The following is a 24,058-nucleotide window of genomic DNA, read 5'->3' on the forward strand; positions in this document are numbered from 1 at the left end:
AGAACTTTATAGTATATACAGCCTATGGTTTATGTAATTTTATTGATATATTTAGCAACTAGATGAAAAGAGAGCTTTCACATAAAAAAACTGAGAATATAAAATACACTTGCCTATTATATGTTAACTCTACGTAATCCGTAAAATAATATCCTGTTATATATTCTATTTGAATCGTCCTCTGGAGTATAATACATTTTCTTTGGAGATTTCAGTAGATTCTTAATATACGAGGGTTTTGTGAAACGTTTAGTTATGCGATTGTTGCTAATTTGGATTTTTATTCAGTAAAACTATTGAAAATGTAACGTTCCGTTAAAACACCCCGTATATTTTTAACTAAATATAAGCAACATTATTCCATATATATTTCTATATATAGGTATATTAACTAAGCGATTATTAAAATTTGAAAAATTCAAAAACTTTCAACATCAACGAATCTGTAGCCTATTACAATTTTAAAGCTTAAAGTACATATATACAGGACGGTCTGAAAAACAGTCGAAACTTATTTCCCCGACCATGTGACCTTCGCGTGACAGAATCGATGTTTTCGATACGTCCTGTATCGGCTTTTTTTACATAACCTTAAAGAATATCACATACATTTTGTGTAAATATATCCCGTATTGGTCCGAACTGTTGTAAATATAAAGGCGCCAACTTTAATAGTGACTAAATAGTTGTAGAAATACAATTAGAATATGGTTGAATTATCCTCCCATTGCCAAAACAGATATGTCAGAATTTCCATCGGGTTAGAATATATTTTTGAAATATTTCCGTAGTATTTGAGTTTTTGTGTGTGTGTGTGCGTGGCTGTGTGTCGGGTTCTTTGACTGATAAGTTATAGAAGATATATTGCTGGTTGTTTGGTCCCTGCAGGCTTTAGACCAAGTTTCTTTTTAGAATCCGTCCTCGTCTGTGTTTGTTATATCCGTATCCTTTTGATATCAAAGGTAAAAATCGAAATATATAGTTTTAATGTAGCATAATAAATGCAAAAAAAGATGAAATCTTCGATACAAGATACATTATAGTTAACACTCAACAGTGTCCTGCTATATAAAGCCTTTGAATTAAATATGGATATTTTTAATATTACAGTCTAGAAAGTTGAAATCATTTTTTACAATTTAAAAAGCTTGACCCTTTGAGAATATGGACTATAAAGGATTTTTCAAAAAGTAAGAAATGATAACAGTAGTTTCAGGAAAGTTTCTCTACTGGATGTCGCGTAACTAAAACCGCTATATCTCCAAAAATGATTGTAATTTTTAAAAATTCTCCAAAGTGCATATTCCTAAAGGCTTAGCCTTTGAGATTACAAAATAAAAACCGATTTTACTCTTTATTCGGCTATAATACCCCCTAAGTACTTTAAGGATGATTATGAGACAATTTTATAATTCTACACAAAAATAACAAATTAGTATCAGGAATATTGTTATATCTTTAAGATTTGTTGTTATATCTCTGAAGTTTATAAATATAACTAAAATAAATATATGATTTCCTTATGTTATGACAATTAATATCTATAATTCTAAAAAATTTAATTTCTTAAGTAAAATACATAAAATATTAGATATTTTAGATATGTTTTATATTGTATAAATTAGCATAATTTCACAATAAATTGGGTAAATATAATTAATGAAATGCTATCACCCGGATTAATTAAAACAGTTATGAACACTACAGAGAATATTCGGTAATTAATTTAATTAATTTCTACATTAACATATAAAATTTTTCATGTCTCAACAATTTGATTCTTTTATATTGTCAACAACATATTATAGAGAATTCATAGACAGTAATTTAGTGTACAAATTATAGGCTTAGTAACAACATATGATTAGAAACATTAGTTATTTTGGTACTTCGAAGTTATAATTTAATTAACACCATTAATAACATATTTTTCTTATTTGTGTAAAGTAAATTTTTAATCAAGTATAATGTATCGAAGATTACCCCTTCTTGTTTCAACTTTACAAAAATAATATTTGTTTTTAGATAAATCATTTTTCGATATATAGATTTTTATCTTTAGTATCAATTTTTAGTAAGACATAAAAAGAATTAAATAATTAATTAAGTATTTACATGGTTCTATCTAAGACTAAAATGTGAAGAGATTTCTTAAAGGTTCAGTATACATCATTATTAATTCGTATTAAAAACTACAACCTCTCAAATATATTACAAAAGTTATATAACTTTACAAAAAATTACCAAGCCTATCTACAAACTATGTAACGTTTCTTGTCGTCTCTATTCAGAATCTCTCTTACATGATAAAAATGGTTTTATACTTCTATGAGAGAAAAAGCGTCATGCTTAAATCTAATATTATTAACTAGACGTTCGTATTAAGCCTTAACATAATTAAATACATTATCGAAATTTTTAGTTGTATACTCTATATATTTATGTTTATAAAGTGCTTGAAATTTATTAAAATAAGTCTACAGGTGGTAGTATTTTTCCATTAAGACTATAGCTATTAACATGAATAATATACAATTAGATCGTTATGTAATGACTTCAGTGTTGTAAATGTAACATTATCTTCTATTTGCTCTCCACCAAAATACAATACTTTAATTTTAGTTATAAATAAAATACAGGAATAGTTCCAGATACTTAGTGATGGTGTCAGAAATATTAATCGATATAATAATCCAAGTTACAGGGTTATTTTTGATCATATGATGAAAAACCACAAAAATGCAAACCAAGAAGATATCTCAAATAAAATAAAATTACTAGCTGTTTTTAGGATAAATTAATATTTAAAAAAATGTATTCTAATATATGTAAAAAATATTCAAATGCCTCATTACTAACTTATTTAACTTATTTAATTTAACTTTTAACTTATTTACTAACTTAAACACTTAGTTTAAGTGATGATTTTTTAATAAAACTGCAAATTCTAAGATTTTAACAATACGAGTGTAGTTCAAGAAGTACCCTTCTATAAGAGAGTTAGAAAGGCCATCCACTATATGTTACTATGAGAAACATAATATTATATTTAATATTGCGTTTCGACAATTTTAGTTTCCTAGTTTTACAACAATTAGTATCGCTGAAGTTGGAAAAATATTAGTATTGTAATAAACTATATGTTTTGATTCAAAAAAATGTTGTAGACTCCAAATCACCAAACCAAAATGATAGGTTTATTCAAGAAGATATTTGTATTTTCTATAACAAATTGATAATGGATGCAAGCAAAGAAATATAACTTTGTTAACGGAGACAAGGATAATAATAGCAAGGAAATACAAATTTCAAGTTTGAAGCTCTTAAATACATTTTTTTTTGGCGCCTGGATGTCACGCTCATGTTAACAAACATATTATTGGTAACATGTATTATTGGTAACAAGTATTATTGTTAACAAGCATTATTGTTAACAAGTATTGTTGTTAACAAGTATTATTGGACAATATTATAGTGTCTAAAGACACTGGTTAACAATCGTTGACAAAAAACTGCATACATTTTGTTATACATCTGACCTAATCCGAAACATTTGATCTATTTAAAACTTCTTCTGGTTACTAAATATATTATACAAAAAGAAAAATAATTCATAATGAAAAAACTGTTTAAGAGATGTAATCGGTAATCGGAGTGATAAGTATCAGAAAAGTTGAAAAATAAGATAGCAGTAATATAAAAATTTAAAGAAAATGCTATTTAACTTGAATCAGTGTACTGCTTGAAACACTAGCATATGTAAACTTTGGAATATATTTATCAGAAAAATTAATTCATCACGTAAAAACTTTCGGGGAAAGAAAAATCGTGTTTATTCATAGTGCAAGTTTATAAATCCCAATCCAGATATATTTGGATAATGTATTGATGGTGATAAAGAACTTTAAGTAATATAATTACATAAAATTAATATTTAATTAAATAATTATCTTATATAATTTATCTTATTAGATACTTATTACTTTGATCATATCCTCTTGTTGTTTTTTAATGATGTTTTAAGAAAATACAAGGAGTGATGTCCAAAATGTTCATCTTATTAGAAGAAATGTTACAATATACTTGAATAAAACTCACAAACACTTAAATAATCATTTAAGTGATTTGTAAACATTTTTGTCATAACCCTGTTTAAGTTTATTCATATTTGCTTTTCTTCGTTTCCACTTCTTCACAATATTTTTTCTATATGCAACGGTCCACATCCATCAAAGTTATATCACAATAGTTTTATAACATCAGTACTTCCATAACAAGAAAGTTACTTAACACTCGAATCAGTTCTGCTCCATCCATGGGAGAACTAGGCTAGGTCTTGACTGTCGTGGTCTGACACACACCGGAGTCCTGCGACAGGGTCACTTTTGTGTCCTGCGGGGTTGCTGTCGGTAGTTTCGGGTCACACAGCGGTCTCGCCATTAAAAATGCTGGATTTGATTCGAGTCCAACGCCGTTTGGATTGAGGGACGACGTTACCCCCAGCAGACCTAAAATAGTACACAAATTAGAGAGATCTACGATATAATGTCGATTGGTCCTTCGAGCAATGAATTAGGTTATTATAGCATGCCATGATTCGTACATAGTCGATGCTCATGCAGACACGTTAGACTGATAGAAAGAGGATAGAAGAAGAGTACATGCTGGAAAAGAGGTCACAGATTATTGAGAACGAGCTAAGGTAGATAGATTCTATGTTATATAACTAGATTTACAAAACATTAACACAAAGGTTTTTTTCTTATTTTAAATTAGATTGGGTCAATTTATCAGGCATTCGAAAATATTAAGGGGATAATCTAGGAATTTTTTTTCATATTTTCGGCTTAATTACTTAATATACTCTTAAGAAGATTTTTCAAAGTTTAAACATTTTTTTGTCAAATTGCGGCTGTCTGTTTAACGAGAAAATGTTTCGAAATTTATATTTTCAAAATTAGATAAAACCCACAATTTTCTATTATTGTCTCTTTTTACCAACGAGGGTTTATCTGGACTGTTTAACGTGGGCTCCGAACCACGGTCCTTGGCATTAAGCCTACCGACTGGTGAGTGACCAACTTAGAAATCACTCTAGAAGACATCCGGTCTTACCCAGTCTGGTTATTGGCGTGACAAGGAACGTTTTCCTTGTCGGATTTTCCACTCTTGACTAAAGACAATTACAGATGTTAAACAATCGCAAACATAAATTTACGGCCATGCCACAGCAGGATTCGAACCCGCGACTATCGCAACAGTAGGAGGACCGTCCTGTCGCCTTTACCACTGCGCCAACCAAGCCGGAAAATCCACATTTTATTATAATTTTACTTTGATGCGATAAAAGTAGTGTAAAAAAAGATTAAACTAAATTTTAAGTAACCCGGTTCATCAGAACTTGAGATATGATGTCAACCGTCTCGAAAACGTAATTTCTAGAAAAACGCATTTAGTTGCATTTTTAGATGCCGCTTCACTAAAACAGCTATATCTCTGATATTTACTTAAATTTTTTGAAAAATTCCTCTTAGAGTATATTCATAAAGGATTAACTCTTAAAGATATTAAAAATTGATTTTTAAAAATTTTTAAGCTAGAATATCCCTTAAATCAAATGGGTACTTTTTCGATAAATTTTCGATAAATCACTTGATTTATCGATTAATAATAGTTGACTTGATTCGACTTCGACAAAGAAAAGTAATATTGCAATATTCCCATGATGTCTTTAGAATTATTTGATTTGTTTTTTCCCTGTCGTTATTGGCAGATTTACATTTCTTGAGCAAGGATCGTTTACTATATTGTTCTCTTAACATACAGGGTGATTAAAAAAAAAACGATTTATAACTAAAGTGTTTAATTTTCGAAATCCAATACCTAACAATATTTTTATACTAATTTTAAATATTATCTTTCTAATCCACGCTGTGTAATACATTAAAATATCTGGATTTTGTTGGCATTATATAGTATATTAAATGGAATGATGGATATTGTTAAAAAGGTGCAATTAAAACAAATACTCTATCTAAAAATAAATAATTACTTTAAATAGGTAACGTTGTTTACACTTATTGAAATAATATACAGCAAATTTTAAATCTTAAAATTGATTTTACTATTTGTATGTAGATGTGTTAGTGTTCAAAATTGATTACACGTAATTTGTGTTAATCTAGGTATAGAAACGATGATCCACTTATAATTTTACAGTTTAATTTAAATATGTTTGTTTATCATCAATAAGTTACAATTAACATCGTCCGCGATATCTTTTATTTTTTCATATGTAACAGGTGCAGTACAAAGAAATCCATTACTAAATATATTTACTGTTGATAAATTGTTGCCATTTTTTTAAATTAGTTCCATTATACCTCCTCACAAATCTTTCATGAGGATATTTTAACCAGTAAAATCACTTGATGCTAGGTCCGTCCTATAATGGATGGATGTAGAGACCGATCTTGAAAATGATTCGACGTTCACTTTTCATTGTCAGTCAATATCTGCTTAAGAAAATATTCGATTTTCTATTCGCAGATGGAAAATCGGTGCATTTGGTTTCTGGTTCAGTTTAACTCACATGACACACATAACTGCCCGATAAAACTTTAGCACATCACATGTTTTTCATTACAATTTTTAATGAAATTACATTTTTAACTTCTATTCTACAATTAAAAACCAAGTTAGAAGGAGTTAGTCATGGCATTCATGTAAACATCCCAAAGAGACAGCTTACTTATAAGTTCCACGTAAAACCGTAGAGCTCGAACGAAGCGTCAAATCTCCATCACAGTTAGTAAAAAAAGAACTAATCACTATTTGGACATTGTTAAATTGTGCACTATTTGAGCACATAGCACGTGCTAGCCTACCCCAACATTTTTCAATTATTTTTAGGACAGAGAAGTAAGTTAGACTTTTTAAAATTTGAATGTTGTATTATGAAAGATAGTACTTGACGAGTTTCGCAGTATGATATGAAGAATTATCTTGTTGAAGACCATATTTCTGATTTGTGTTCCATATTTGGCTAATCGTTCATTAATTAGATATAAGTTTTACTATTAGTTTTCACAGAAATAAACCGCCACTCTAACTTAAAATCATTATATCTCTTCAACTTTATAAAAATAATACTAGAATAATAATAGAATTCATCCAAATTGAATTAATTCTTTTCAATATATGTTCTTCGGCAAATTGAAAATATCAGTTTTCCACTTAAACATGGTTTCTATAAAGCTTTCTTTCTTTTTAGATGCCTAGCATAATGTAGGAGACGTTTTACATTTGTCTTTACTCCAGCTGCAGAAGCGATTTCGTTTGTTTATTAAGAATTTTGGATTATTTTAATATCATTTTTCAGATCTTTTAAATAATTCATGATGATTTTTCTATATTTTCTATATTATTTGATATTTGTGGCACATTACATTTTTGCTTTTTATGTTACTGATAATATTAGTTTCACTTGTAAATTTTATCTTTTTATCGTAAAATATGCTAAAAAAGTAATCTTGAAATATGTAAGGGATTCACAAAACAAAACTAATATGTATTAATAATCTAGGTGGCAAAATATTAGAGAGATCTATAAATAAAACAATAAATGCCTTGGCTAACCGTCTTTAATCGCAGAATCTAAAAGCTACACAATTTTATGCATTACAATTTTTATTGAATAATTCGTAGTTTGCTAAAGCTTTGACGCAGAGTTACATTATTTATTTTTGTATATATTTATAAATGAAAAATAATGGATTTCTTTTTACTTCTCTCCAGTAATAAGTTTAAAATTAAAATTAATTATTTAATATATTATTATATTGAATAATATTAGTTGTATTAAGTAAATCGGTGGAGAGTTTCATTATCTAATGGATAACACAAATTGATGATATAATCCTTTCCCGTAACTTTGGAAATTGGAGTTCCGAGTGGAAAACTTCCCTCGCTCTACCGTTTCCGAATTGTATAATCACACTTATAGTTTTCAGAACTGTCCTCATGATATGATAATACCGTAAATAACTGAGCGAGTTAAAAAAGTTTTTACCATTATTAATTTAATTAATTACTTGGATTGTTGTATTCACCATTTTGTCAATAATTATATAAATATATATTTTGTTGGGAAGAATTAATATTTTATAGTAAATTAGTATTAGTAAATTAAAGATGTGTTAAAGCGTGAGCGTTAAATAAACCAACTGAAAAGTACTCATTCCATTTTTATTGATTCGATAAAAATAACAGGTAAGCTGAGTTAAAAAAATACGTTGTTGATCAAGTGACTGCTCTAGAAAATATCAAAAATATTACAGAATGACCTGGAATCAAACGTTAGAATAAAATCTGTTCGGAATCTGCATCACTTTGAAAGTAGGCACTATTTTTTTTACCAATAAAGGAATTAATCTTAAGGAATGCTTTCCTAAATTTGTGTAAAATTATTAATAGATATCATATTTGAAGGTCGGTCCACAGATGAATGATCCTACTAGTTAGACTATATAGCACCCATCAAGACAAGTAGAAATCGAAGAGAGTAATATTTGGTGAACATTGGGTATTTGCAGCGTTTATTGGTTGTTGGATGATATTTAAATATTCGAAGGCCTTATTTTGCATATTGCAAAATGGCTTGTACTCCTATTTTTGTTTGTAAAGGGTGATGTAAGCTTACGCAAGATTTGAATTTGCTGTCATAACAGTGATAGTCAGAAAAATAATTTGACAGCTGAAGTTCAGTGATAAACCTTGATAGATTCGTTAATTGGTATTACGGTTGTCGGTGCCGTACCCTATTTCATCGAAAATAATGTTCATTGGGTCATGATAACCAATTTATTTCTGCAAGAATTAGATGATGTTGTATGTATAATAATATTAATGTCATGCATTACATCTTGTTGCATGTTGGCATCTTGCAGTGGTAAATTTTTTTAGGTTATTAACATTAAAAAGCATTATTATGAGAGATAACACAAAACCACCGAGCAAAATTGACAGTAAAATTCAACACACACATGAATAACGAGAGCTAACATTCATGGAAGGGGTGCGATTGAACAAAAGCCAATACTAAGCAGCGAAAGAAGTAGTGCCGCGTTCATAAAACCTGGACACTTAATGTTTGAAAGAATGTGTTGGAAAAATGCAAGAATAATTTACTGTATTTATGGACGAGAACCTCATAATTAAGCCTACAATCCAAACAAATAAAAATCAGAAAACAATTAAGCTTGGGGGTGGTTTGTCATGATTTGAGCGCCAATATCGTGGTATTCAGCTGCTTCTGACATCACTGGCCGAATTACTGCGAATAAATATCTTGGTATCTCCAATGATGAAATTATTACTATGATTATACACACATTTTCCCTGGACAGCACTGTCGCCACATCTCAACATAATTGTACAGTTATGGAAAATACATTCATTTCAAATATTTCATTTCGTGAAAAAAATTCGTCTCTTCATGAGACACTTTCGGTTCGACTACCTGTTGTTTCGGCGATGAGGGTTTTAGCATTGTATCATGTGATTTAATACCACTTGATTTCTCTTAACGAAGCTATTTGAAGTCGGAGATGGCGAACTCTCATCCACCCTTATGTTGAAAGAGATTCAGTTGGTATGGTAATTGAAAAACCTAACTAAAAAATAACCAACATATCAATAAAAATATAATTTGACTAAAAACAGTAAATTTTTAGAGATCCTATCTAATTACTCTTTTTGTTAAATGCTCAAGGAATTTCCGTTGAAATGGGCGTTCTTTTCAAACTGTCAATAGGTCTTCTTATATTCTAAAAAATACTTAAAGTTATGAAAAATAGAATAGTTGATTGAAAATGTTACATTATCTGTACTTCTATAGATAGTTGAATTTAAAAAAATCTACACCCAGAAAGGTGTAAGATATGATAGAGCATTGATTTGTTTTGATGTCAGAAAAATTTCAATTTAGATTATATTTAGGTATATATAAAAATATTGAAGAGGTTTCTTTAATATATAGAAAGAGGACTTTCCAGCCAATATCTTCTACGCACATATCTTGTAAATTGTGGAAATAATTAATAATTTTTACAGGAACAAGATGAATACACCAGTCAATCTCGACTTTTTTTAAATAAATCCATTACTCATTCTACGATCATTTATTTCATTTCTCGCTTTTTTGTGTTAATGTCATCTGGGCTTTTATTAATGTCATCATGTTGGAGTGCTATACGTGGTAATTAAGGAAGCGAGTGTTGTTAATAACGACTAAATCACATTAAATTGGATTTTTCGCAGTAAGTAAACTTTTTTTGCCTTCTGAATATTCATATTTAAATTGTCAGATTTGTTATTATATACGAAACGTGCGAGTATTTGAAATTACATATTTCAGAAACGTTATTCATCATGCATGGATTAAATAATATCCTTTCTGGAATTGGAGGAAAACGAAAAACAGGAAACGTCCATTTTAGGAATCGATATAGATAGATTGATAGATAGTGCGGAGAGTATATAGGGTATGCTATTGCTTCCAATCCGTCTAATGCACATTATGCAATTTTTCAATACAAATATGGGATATTTTGGTTTTATGGAGTATTTTAAAAAAGCCTCTAAAATATTTCCAGTTATTTTATTAACTTTTATATATAATATGATTAATTCTGCTTTATTTGAGTTTACAGTTTGTTGTATTTTAGAATAATTCCTTCAAAGTTGAGTATCGTCTATATGCGTATATATCCATTATATACCATTTTGATAAAAAAGGACACTTTTATTAATTAAATTACTCTAGTGTATTTTAATATACGCTTAAATTAAAAAATAAATAAAATATATAAATAAAATTTAATTTTTACATTAATCTTTTTTTTATTATTGATTGGATCATATTTGAAATCTGTTCAATATTTAATCAGTATATCCCCTTATTTTCATTCTATCCATTCATGTGTTTAAATTTTTTAACAAGTCGTCTGATATAATGCCTTTTTATTATCCATTAAGTGAATTTTCATGTCGAACTTGATTATTATTATAATTTTAATGTTAATTTATACTAAAATATTATAGCAGTAATGTATAGGACTTTGAATTAATTATTAAGCCCTTATAACACATGATATAATTTATTTTGATTATATCATTGATTATTCTGATGATACGAATATAAATGGCCCAAACAAATTTTTGGCAGCACCAAATCTTTATATATATATATATATATATATATATATATATATATATATATATATATATATATATATATATATACATATATATATATATACATGATAATGTGCTTCTTTAAATTTAATTTATGCATTAGTCGTTTTTTATTTTTGATTGGATCATAGTTGAAATCTGTTCAGTATTTAATCAGTATATCCCCTTATTTTCATTCTATCCATTCATGTGTTTAAATTTTTTAACAAGTCGTCTTATATAATGCCTTTTTATTATCCATTAAGTGAATTTTCATGTCGAACTTGATTATTATTATAATTTTAATGTTAATTTATACTAAAATATTATAGCAGTAATGTATAAGACTTTGAATTAATTATTAAGCCCTTATAACACATGATATAATTTATTTTGATTATATCATTGATTATTCTTATGATACTGATGATTCTGAAAAATATGATATATATGAACATTAGTCTTTTTTTATTTTTGATTGGATCACAGTTGAAATCTGTTCAATATTTAATCAGTATATCCCCTTGTTTTCATTCTATCCATTCATGTGTTTAAATTTTTTAACAAGTCGTCTGATATAATGCCTTTTTTTTATCCGTTAAATGGATTTTCATGTCGAACTTGATTATTATTATAATGTTAATGTTAATTTATACTAAAATATTATAGCAGTAATGTATAAGAATTTAAATTAATTTTTAAGCACTTATAACACATGATATTATTTATTCTGATTATATCATTGATTATTCTGATGATACGAATATGAATTGTAAAAACAAATTTTTCGCAGCACCAAATTTATATATATATATATATATATAAATAAAATATATAAATAAAATTTAATTTTTACATTAATCTTTTTTTATTTTTGATTGGATCATAGTTGAAATCTGTTCAATATTTAATCAATATATCCCCTTATTTTCATTCTATCCATTCATGTGTTTACATTTTTTAACAAGTCGTCTGATATAATGCCTTTTTATAATCCATTAAATGAATTTTCATGTCGAACTTGATTATTATTATAATTTTAATGTTAATTTATACTAAAATATTATAACAGTGATGTATAAGACTTTAAATTAATTTTTAAGCACTTATAACATATGATATAATTTATTCTGATTATTATATCATTGATTATTCTGATCATATGAATATGAATTGCCCAAACACATTTTTCGCAGCACCAAATCTTTTAACTTATGAGCTAACAAAATACTGGTTGTCAGATATTAAAGGTTTTCTATATAATTCAGATACAAGTATTGCTTATAAGTGCCATGAACGCTAAATGGAACTTAGGCTACCAAAAGCACTTTTAGTCACACATTTAATCAATATAATTCTTGGAGGAATAAATTCGTTATAAAAGCGAGTACTTTGATTAATTTTCGAAATACATTCTCTCAAAAAGTACAGTGAAAATTATTTTCAGACTATACTTCAGCAGTTGATTATCTTTTATGTCTTCATTTACTGAAACAGGAATGGCTCACAGTGGTTATTTAAATTAGTGACACAGAAAGAAACAGGGTGTATCTGACGTCAAAACGATGGTAGTTTGATAGTATTTATCGGTGTTACTAGAAATTCATTCACAACGTATAACATTATAAGATGGTGTGTTTTCATAACGCGACATTCAACATTTGTGCTTATTTTAACACATTTGTTTTTCATTTATAATTTCATTTGAGTCAATTTAACTTTGATTAAAGGTATTCGTGATAGACAAAAGCGAGAAAATTTTCTAAATATTCAAAGTTGATATATTTTATCAGACTGTAATCCTAAAAACATGAGAGGAAAGCCGAAAAATCTGATATTAAAAAAAGGCCATTTCTTAGTAATATTATATTATTATTAGATATTACTGTAAGTTTATTAACATACCCTCCATCCCATAATCTGCCGAAGGATTGCTCAATGATAGCCGCTCATTTTTTCGATGTTTCAGGCAATTTACGGAATCCGTCTCCAAAGAACGATGTATCTTTTGAGGCCATCCACGAATCGACGAATTTTTTGATATCCTGCTAACAAGTGAAGATCTGCTGAGACAGATCACGTCTGACATGTCGGAACAAGCCATAATCGGAAGGCGCAAGTTCTGGAGAATACAGAAGGTGGTGCATTTTAATACCAGAGCGTTATCATGCTGAATGATAACATTGTTGTCCCTTTTCTCGTGTTCTGGTCAATTTTTGCACAGTATTTCGCTCAAATTCATCAATTGTAGTCGATAGCGAATTGATCGATCGAATCACTATTGATGGTTTCATAAGCAGCTCATGGTATACCACACCAAGCTGACCTCACCTAAGTTATATATAAAGCTATAGCTTGAAGATATATATATTCAGTTTGATGTTGATGCATGTCCAGGTGGTCTCCAGGATTTTTTTTTGCTTTAGATTATCGCAATAGATCCAATTTATACCAGCGGATTTCGATTTTGACGTTGAGGCAACATTTCACACATGATCAAACTACTTTCAATATACCCTGGCTTCAAATCATACTGCACAAAATATCCAAGCTTTTGGATAATTCTCAGATTATTCAAGCAATTGCAGTGCAAGTGCTTTCTCGTGATACTCTAACTGTCTAATAACAATTCTGCATATTCTTGCATTTTACACTGGTCATCTTCGAGTAATGCCTTCCAATCCCATAGCCCCATTTTTCTACAAATTCAAGTGTAATGTAAAATATCCCGTAAATACGACTTACTCAGTACAAATTCAGACATTTTCAATTGAAACTGATCACTGAAAATATATTTGTTCACAGTTCGACGTAATGTCCCATAGGAAAAGTAAAGCTTCAACATGAAGTTGATTACAGATGTACCTGATGCGATTTAATACACAGTAACAAGATCTATTATCAATCCTTTAAAATTAATTTATAGGCCTAATATACACATAAAAATGTTTAATAAGAAAATTATATCAACTCTATTTGCCAAATTTATTCACCAAAAATAATCCAGAATGGTATTACTAGACGGATATTATGAATAAATAGAATTCACAGGTTGCCCAACAAAGTTTTGAAATAATAAAACAATCGCTTGAAATTTATTCACAGTCCTTATTCAACCATCATTATAATTATTGATTTTAAAATATATATTTTCTTTGTAAGTTCCGAATACTCTGATAATAGAATGACAACAGAAGAGATTAGTTCTGAAACAATTTGCATTAAGTAAACCAGAAATATTTCATATATAATATATTCAATATTTTATCATAACGTCCGAGAAAAACAATCAAGTCATAAAGAATTACCAATATGGTCTAAAACTGATTACACATTAATTAATTAAATACACTCATTCATATGACTGAAGATATTCAGCTAAAGTAATTATTCATCATAATACAAAGGAAAAGGCAATTTCGTAACACAAGAGGCTTATTTAAAATAATCAAATAAAATAACGATACGAGCAATCTGGACTGTCTACGACAACGGATACATTCATCATTCTACCGGAGGTCAATCAAGGCCTTTCTGGACAAAGTTGTCGATTCACCGCGGTCATTTATCATCGTCAAGCCCCCCGCGAAAATGCGAAGATTGACAATCCATAAAGATTATTAGTCAAAGCGCAAAAATCGAACGACATTGAATACGATCGTAGTCGTCCCTTTCGCCTGCCCCCCTGAGTCCCCAACGGTAAACAGTTCATTTTATGGTAATCGAAATGGAATCGAGTCTGTCGAAACAATCGAGCCTTTGTCCAAAAACCCTTTGTTATCCTTGTCATTCGCCGGGGGGACACTAAAACGGGTCACAAACAGCTTCAGGACGGTGAAGGGGGTAGGAACAAAACAGGAAACAAATATCAATGCTATACCCCTCGTATTATTCAACCGTGTTACTCATCGGTGTGTTCGAGGGGGTGCCGTTTGATCGCAGGTTCGATTGTCTGCGCTCGTCACCTGAAAAAACGGTTAAATACCCTAAATATTATGATTAAACATTGTTTCGTTCGAAAAATTTGGCGGTGAAATTTACAGTACGGTGGTCGCTCTAAAATGTCAAGGTAAATTGTTTTAAAACAAAAGATTGGGGAGCGAAATTTTTAATCGCTTAAATATAAATATTCATAGTAATAACATTACTGTTATTATTAACAGATCCTAATATTTTCTTTATTTTATTGAATACCATAAAGTTATATATAGTTGACTATATTATACACTTGTTACAACATGCTACAATATCTTATGAAATAGTAATCAGCGATTAAACCACAAAATACCTAGAAGTAGTAAAAAATTGTGATGCATGAGGGTTGTATTTTATATTTCGGGGCATATTTCCGAGTTAGAAAATATTTAAACCAAAATTATTTTAATACATAGGTTGCAAATCGAAGAGATGTTTAGGTTGTGTTGTAATATTTATATTTTTGGGCGAGCAGAATCCGATTTATAACAGAACGACAAACTTCGTGACAATTTGGAGATCTAAAAAAAAAAATAAAAGACAATAGACTTAAACATATTGTTTTATTCAAAAACGATACATATTTTTTTACTTAATATACGTTCAGTAGCACACACCAAAACCTTTTTTTTTCTCATTGAGGCTCCCCTTTGTACCTTTTCGCTTGTGGGAAAACTTTCTCTGAATCGTCCAATTTTAGTGCGATAGCATTGAGTCAATCCCAACTTTATGTGTAGCACTGGTAGACGATTTTTTTGTGAGAACATTTTATAAATAAATTTTAAGCTCCCTCTGTGGTCTAAGTCAATCTTTTCAATAAACAACCACAAAAATATAAAGAAATTGATAAACTCAGCTTGTTGTCCTAGTAAGATGTACAACATTTTAAATTCGCCGCAAATCTGCCAATTATTATATAATCCACTTGTCAGCATTGATATACAGTTTATAAAAAATCGACTAAAATAAAATCTCAACTCAAAAAAATTAAAATAATAATAGTTGTAGGTAAAATAATTATTTAATATAAATTATTTTAAATGTATTATAGCAGTTGATTAAAATTATATATTTAATACCAATTCTTTACAAAAATTAAAATGGGATTAGTAATTTAAAATCGAAATACTTTTAATATTAAAATTGTTGGTTTTCTAAATAAAAATCCATCCTGTTCATTACCAAGATGCGTTAGTTTGAATAACATGTTCGGATATATATTTATATTTATTTTCAAGACACAAAAAGAACATATATGAGGCATCTACAGTAAATTTATTGTATGCAATGTGGATTATTTTGATGGGCCTGGAAAAACTTTTTCAAAAAATAAATAATCTGTTTGCATTTGAGAATTTGATTTCAAACGTCTTACTATATTTTGATTGCGATAAGTAACTTGAAGTATATATTTAGTAAAACATTTATGTCATAAATGTTATAAACGTTCAGATATATTTTATACGTTACGAAAAATATATTAAATGATGGCCAATGTGCATCGACTAATCTTTGAATAATTTGACAGCTTATGACAGATCATTAGTGAGACGAGTGGATGCCGGCAAGGCGCGTACGGATATACGAAAAAGGGATTGAGGGAATTTGCCATTAAGATAAGGTCGACTATGTTAAACGGCAGAAGATAACTGGTGAAAATTCTATTTCGAGTTAATCCGTAATAAAACTGGAAAGTGTTACGCTGGCAATTACTGGGTTAATTGAAAATTATACATAGGGCGAATTTGAAGTAATCGACGCTGGAAAGATCCATTCGAAGTCTGGAACTTAAATTGGGAATATACGGGAGCTTGTTATGCGAAATGAGCACCTTAATATATTCGCAAACATCTCGAGAACATACTTTTAATAGCACATAATAAGTTTGACGTGTTGGGTTTAGAATCAGTAAATGTTTTTCGAGAGAATTAATGAAGACTGAAAATACTTAAATTATTCATTCATAAAATGAGAGCCGGTAAAAATAATACATTAAAATATTACGTGCTTGTATGTAATATTAGTATAAGTCAATTATCTAGGTAAATACTTGAATATGTGTAATTATGTCGACAGTATTTTAGCCAAAATTTGTATAATATCATCTGGATAATCTATAACAGGTACCATTTACTGAATTTACAATTTACATTTACATATGCAGAATCATAACGCTTGGAAATACATTTTAAACTGCCAATTTTACATGGAAATAATCAGATTGTGTCGCATTCCACCTGCATATTGTATTTTATGTATTTTCCACATATAACTCGCTCTGACTATCTGAAAATGCACTAATTGTTTTACTCTCATAATATTTTCAAATAATTCGTGTGGTTTCTATTTTCACTGCTGTTAGACCTTCGCATAGCATGTAAATATCTGGAAATAGTTGATTCGTCAACTGCTAAGCTGTCTAAAACTTCTCTCAAAGTTTTGGCTCAGTTTGAGTTCAAGAACTCTCACAATTCATTGTCTAAGAATACTTTTGGTCCTCATTTCTCATTGACGTCAAAATGACCACTGTTAAATCGTTGTAACCAATAGTAGTAAAGGTACTAGTAAAGGTTTTCCTCTGAAGCATTCTGCATGGTATAGTATACATAGCTCTGGGTTATAATGACAATTTTCTATAATAGAGCAATTTTTGACAAAAACAATGTAGAAGAGTTCTACTACGGTAGTTAATAATTCGTTAAATGATCTTATTGAAATTGATTTTAAGTTTAATAGTGATAATATTCCTAATATTACCCTACCTTTGTGTTAATTGGACTATCACCTATAAGTAATTATATCCATTACATAGTTATTCATTAATTTCAAAAAGAGTCTTGGTATCCAACCATTATCCGTTTTGCATATTTATGATTAATGAACAATGATTTAAATAACTAAGCAAACCATGTTCACTATATTCTATACTACATGTCGTAGAATACATTTATAATTCCGAATTTCACACGGAAATAATCAGATTTAGTCGCACTCCACCTGCATATTGTATTTTATGTAATTTCCGCATATAACTCCCTCTGACTATCTGAAATTGCGCTAATTGTTTTACTTTCATAATATTTTCAATCAATTCGTGTGGTAGCTATTTTCACTCCTTTTTAACCTTCGCATAGCATGTAAATATCTGGAAATAGTTGATTCGTCAACTGCTAAGCTGTCTCAAACTTCTTTGAAAGTTTTGGATCAGTTTCAGTTCAAGAAGTCTCACAATTCATTGTCTAAGAATGCTTTTGGTCCTCCAGGCCTCATTTCTCATTGACGTCAAAAGGACCACTGTTAAATCGTTGTAACCAATACTATTAAAAGTACGAGTAAAGTTTCACCTCTAAAACATCCTGCATGGTATAATATACATAGCTATGTGTTATAATGACAATTTTCTATAATAAAGTAATTTTAAGCAAAAGCAATGTAGAAGAGTTCTACTAAAATAGTTAATAATCCGTTAAATGAAACTGATTTTAGGTTCAATAGTGATAATATTCCTAATATTACTCTAGCTTTGTGTTAATTGGACTATTGTATCTATTGTAGTCTTGGTATCCAACCATTATCCCTTTTGTATATTTATGATTAATAAACAACGATTTAAATAAAAAGTTTAATACAAGTTTAATACTCATAATATTCTTAATATTACTCTAGTTTTGGGTTAATTGGACTCTTACCTATCAACAATTGTAAGCATTTATCCAATACATAGTTATTCATTAATTTCAAAAAGAGCCTTGGTATCCAACCATTATCCGTTTTGTATATTTATGATTAATAAACAACGATTTAAATAACTAAGCATACCATGTTCACCATATTCTATACTACATGTCATCAAATTAACATAACATCAAAGGTTTTACGGTTTGTTTATCTTTGTATTTCTTTTTATTCCATCGCATAATGATGTGGTACAAAGCAAAACTCCAAATGTTACGTGCAAAGTCATTTGAAATTCAAAATCTGAGTCGTTTCTTTCGCGAAAGCGCTGGCGAATCTCCTGAAATCATAACTCATTCCCTGCGAGAAACGAGGGGAGTTTTAGAACAGAAATCTGAGGAATTATTTTACGCTTTTATTGCCTTTTTTTAATAAAATTTAATAAATTTAATTGAGACTGAGGTTTAAGATACAATTTTATATTGAACCCAATAAAAACCGACGGATAAAATATGAGTTTCCCCTTTTAAGGGTAAGCTTTTATGGGGTATTTTATAACTGTTTGACCATTTCAATAAAACATTTACGATATTAGTTTTATTTTATTCTATCAATAACACATTACCTTTTATTTTTCTGGCTATAATTTGGTTTACTGTCATTTGATCGTATTTTATAACTGAAAATATTTACTCTTTCTTATAAGAACAAATTATTACAATATCAAATTATCCAGGAATTATTAATATTTGGAACTATTATCATGACATGAATAAAAACACAGACACAAAAAATGGGAAATTAAATAGGCACAGGTGTCTTATTGTACGTCTTGGTTACCAGTGGGCCGAAGGTATTGGCAAGAACAGCTGACAGATTTTGTTGGTCCTACGTTTTGGTATGAAATGTTACAGCCTTTTATATTTTCCTCTAATTTTGTGAATAATTTTAGGAAATTGATTGTTATCACGTAATTTATTTTAAAATATTTTGTTTGAACACAAAAACAACAATTTCAACAGGCAAGTGACAATATCAATAATTGGACACATACTTGGAAAATTCATATTAACGAAAGCAAAACAAATTTGCGCAATATGTGCAGTTCATGTATAATAACAAGAACCAGTAAGAATAAGTAATACTATTATTCCATATAGCAACAACGCTAAGTGTGTCCGAATGAATCTTGATGCAAAATTTCGCTGGAAGGAACATGTAAAATAGAAAAGGCAAGAACCAGAGTTAAAATGTAGGAAGATGTGATGGTTACATTACAAATTGCTATTATTCAAGCAACTATTGAGATCTATATGAAATAAATTCAACCATGGGAATATTCCGCAAAAACTAATATAAACACAACACAAAATTTCCATAACAAATTTCTGAGAAGTATTGTAGAAATAGTGTAATATTCACATTCCCCTTTTTTTTTGTTCATTTACTCTGGAAGGTTACTAAATATCTTAAATATCCTATAGCTCAAGTGTGTTCTATTAGAAATCCTGACCTACTGAAAGCGAAGTTGAGCTATACTTATTGAGTTGAGCTCTATTTCTTATTGTTAGTAGGACTATTTGAGATATTGTATGTCAAATACATCAAACCTATTCACGAGCATTGAAATCTTATACCCACCAGTTTGGTTTCAGAAAAGCCCACTCAACAATTGACTAAGTACATCCAATTGCAGATCTAAGTAAAAAATCTTTAGAGAATAAAGATGTCTGATCTGCTAGCTTTCTCAGTTTTGCATAGGCTTTTGAGAGATAATGAAGGTCTATATAAAATAAAGTTACTTATCCCAAACAATTGGTATTAAAATCTAATTTGATTAATCGATACTTGTTTAAGTAACATGCTCTGATGCCAAACCGATAAGAGTTGTGGTGCCTCCAGGAAGTGTGTAGGGGCCAGTGCTTTATCTCCTTTACATCAGCAATCTTTCGACAACATTAAATAGTACAAACACTGTCTTTACTGATGATACGGCAATATAGGTAGTAGCAGAAAATGTAGAGAACTCAATCCAGAAGCTCCAATCTTCTCTTGACAAGGTTGCTATCTGAACTAAAAAATGGCGATTCAAGTAAAATCTACACACATTAAATTCACAAATAGGAGGATCACGTCACAGCGTGTGCGAGGAAATGTATTGGTTGCTTGGCCGAAACTCCTAACAATCAACAAATAATAAGCTTATTTTATATCAGCAAATACTACGACAAGTTGGAGCTAAGAAATTCAGCTATGAGGCTGCGCCAATGAATACAATATCCAGATAATTTTGCGGTTCCAAAATAAGTTGCTGAAGCGTATCGTGATTGCACCTTGGTACTTGCGCGTTTGTGACCACACCGCAACCTAGAAATTGATATAATTACAGACACTCTCAGATTGCCCATTCCCATCAAAGAAGACTCCAGGCCCACATCAAAACGGAAGGGTCCAGATTTCTAAATATGTATAATGTCACTAGACGTCCCAACCAGAAAAAACAACTTTCTGATCTTGCAAATATTGAAAATTGCGTGATTCAGTAGAACATATATTATTTGTAGTTGTTTCTTAATAGTTTAAATCAGATTAAAGTTAATCATATTAACGTACAATCTGGATTTTTTGATGTATATACCAACTTTGGTGATATGACATAAATTAATTCAAACATCTAATATTTTGTATGTCGTACTAAAAAAATACTTACTCGAATCTTATTTAAACCTTAGATTTAGTAGCTCATCTAATATTAGCTTTGACAGAGAACATTTCATAATGTTTGTAATTATAATATAATTAATCTGGATATATATAGACAGTTTCATTTCCAGGAACACCGCATGAGCAGAGTTTTCGTAACTTAATTTTACGAAGAGATATGTAGCTATTAAAGTAAGGATTACAAAGAACTTCTCCCTTTCACTGGTTAAATATAATTAATTATATTCTTTTTGCCTGGAGGTTGTGTACGAAACCTAAAACAGCTTATGAAATTTGGTATTCGGGAAGTACATTTTATTCAATTTTAATGTAAGGGTTTGTGACGAATATATTTTTAAATCCTGTTTTTAATTTCAACTTATTTGTATTAATAAGTAACTTAAAAACCACAAAGGCAAACCATGAAGAAACTTTTTCCATAATCTTAATTTATGTTTGGGCTCTTTGGTGTGCTGATTCCGAAAATAATGATCAACTCGCCGGATTACCCGTCAATGTTCCACGTTTACATGTTTCATTATCAAAAGCAAGTATCAAATCTATTGTTATATATAACAGATCAATTGAAAAGTCCCCGGCTTGACATATAGATGGCGCTACTAGAATTAAATCCATATGTTTTCTAGTTAGCCCTAAGCCTCAAAAGATGCGCGTATAAATTTGATAGCTGTCGGATCACTGTTTTGTGAATTATAGCATTTTGAGTGAATCAACTTTTCTTATCGTGAAAAAAATGGATAAAAAAAATTTCGCCTGTTGATAAAATATTGCTTTTTGAAGGGAAAAAATACATTTGAATCAAAAACTTGGCTTGATGCCGAGTTTCCGGAACACTGCCCCAGGAAAATCAACCATCAAGGATTGGTATGCTAAGTTTAGACGTTGTGAAATGAGCACCGAAGACGATGAAGGATGTGGACGGCCAAAAGAGGTTGTTACCGACGAAAACATTAAAAAAATCCACAAAATGATTTTGAATAACCGTAAATTGAAATTTAATGAAATAGCAGGCACTTTAAAGATATCAACTGAACGTGTACATCATATAATTCACGAATATTTAGGTATGAGAAAGCTCTGTGCAAAGTGGGTGCCGCGCGAGCTCACTGTTGACCAAAAACAACGCCGAGTTGATGATTCGGAGCAGTGTTTGAAGATAATCAAGCCTAATAAACCTGAGTTTTTGCGTCGATATGTGACAATGGAGGTAACGTGGCTCCATCATTTCACTCCGAAGTCCAATGGACAGTCATCCGAGTGCACTGCACACGAAAAATCCGCTCCAAAGCGTGAGAAAACGCAACAGTCCTCTGGCAAGGTTATGGCGTCTGTATTTTGGGATGCGCATGGAATAATTTTCATTGACTACCTAGAAAAAGGAAGGACCATCAACAGCGACTATTATATAATGTTATTGGGCTCTTTGATGGAGGAAATTCGCCGCATTTGAAGAAAAAGGAAGTGCTGCTTCACCAAGACAATGCACCATTGTATTCTCCAGATCTGCCCCCCAGCGACTATTTCTTGTTCTCAAATCTCAAAAGAATGCCCGCTGGGGAGAAATTTTCGTCGAATGAAATGGTGATCACCGAAACTGAGCTCTATTTTGAAGCAAAGTACAAATCGTACTAAAACAATGGTATCGGAAAATCGGAGGGTCGTTACAATCAGTGTTTCACCTTCGAAGGGAATTATGTTGAATAAAAAAGACTAATTTTGCCAAAAAATGTGTTTTGCTACGCTAGGCCGGGGACTTTTCAATTGACCTGTTACTTCATTATGTGTTGCTCATTCAGTGTATAGCATATAAAGGAAATTGTTGTATTATTTATGAAAATAAAAGATTTGGAACTTTTTTAGAAAATTAACTCTAAGGCTCATGACTGGATGCTATAGTCCATCTAAAATAATAGTGAAATTACGTCATTACAACGTCGAATATGTTGCCTAATGTAAATGCCTTTACATTATTTTTAAAATTAGACCGTATTTCTCTTCCTCATTTAATTCTAGTTAGAAAAAAATACGGTTCTGTCTGATGCGTGGAAACATTTAATAGAATAAGGCTATAAAATTCGTTTTGTTGCCAAATACCTGCAAAATTCTTCAAAATATTAGTTTTAATAATTAGAGCTTCTAAACCGACAAAGGTTGTGACGCTTTGCTTTTGCTTGGATAATTTTAAATCGTTGTTTAATATTTGTGATTATTTTGATCGAAATGGGCACTGTGACTTGTTGACTTGACTAATGTTGGATTCACCAAATACAAACCGTTCATATGCGAAGTGGTTGGAAATCAAGATCACTTAGATGTTGGTTCTATTTGGAATCAAATACCTGAATTTTATCAAAAAATAGTTTTTTTTTCGATATTGTGTTTCTAAACAATTTTTTCAGATGAAACTGTTTCTTGTTGCAAATTTGGGAATTATTCTCAGAAAACTAAC

General features: G+C 29.9%; 1 protein-coding gene across 1 annotated transcript in view; it reads right to left on the reverse strand.

Moving 5' to 3' along the window:
- Window positions 1–4,152: 4,152 nt before the first annotated feature.
- The window catches only part of Shaw (Shaker cognate w), a 455,944-nt gene continuing 436,038 nt past the window's right edge, over window positions 4,153–24,058 (reverse strand). Inside the window, exon 10 of the mRNA XM_076403676.1 lies at window positions 4,153–4,508. Within this exon, the coding sequence (XP_076259791.1) occupies window positions 4,330–4,508 (179 nt within the window). The 3' untranslated portion in view covers window positions 4,153–4,329. The remainder of the gene's footprint in view (window positions 4,509–24,058) is intronic.

This window comes from Rhynchophorus ferrugineus, unplaced genomic scaffold (assembly GCF_030347505.1).
Source record: "Rhynchophorus ferrugineus isolate W39M unplaced genomic scaffold, kcgeb_rfMv2 rfM1, whole genome shotgun sequence".
In the NCBI taxonomy this organism is placed as follows: Eukaryota; Metazoa; Arthropoda; class Insecta; order Coleoptera; family Curculionidae; genus Rhynchophorus; species Rhynchophorus ferrugineus.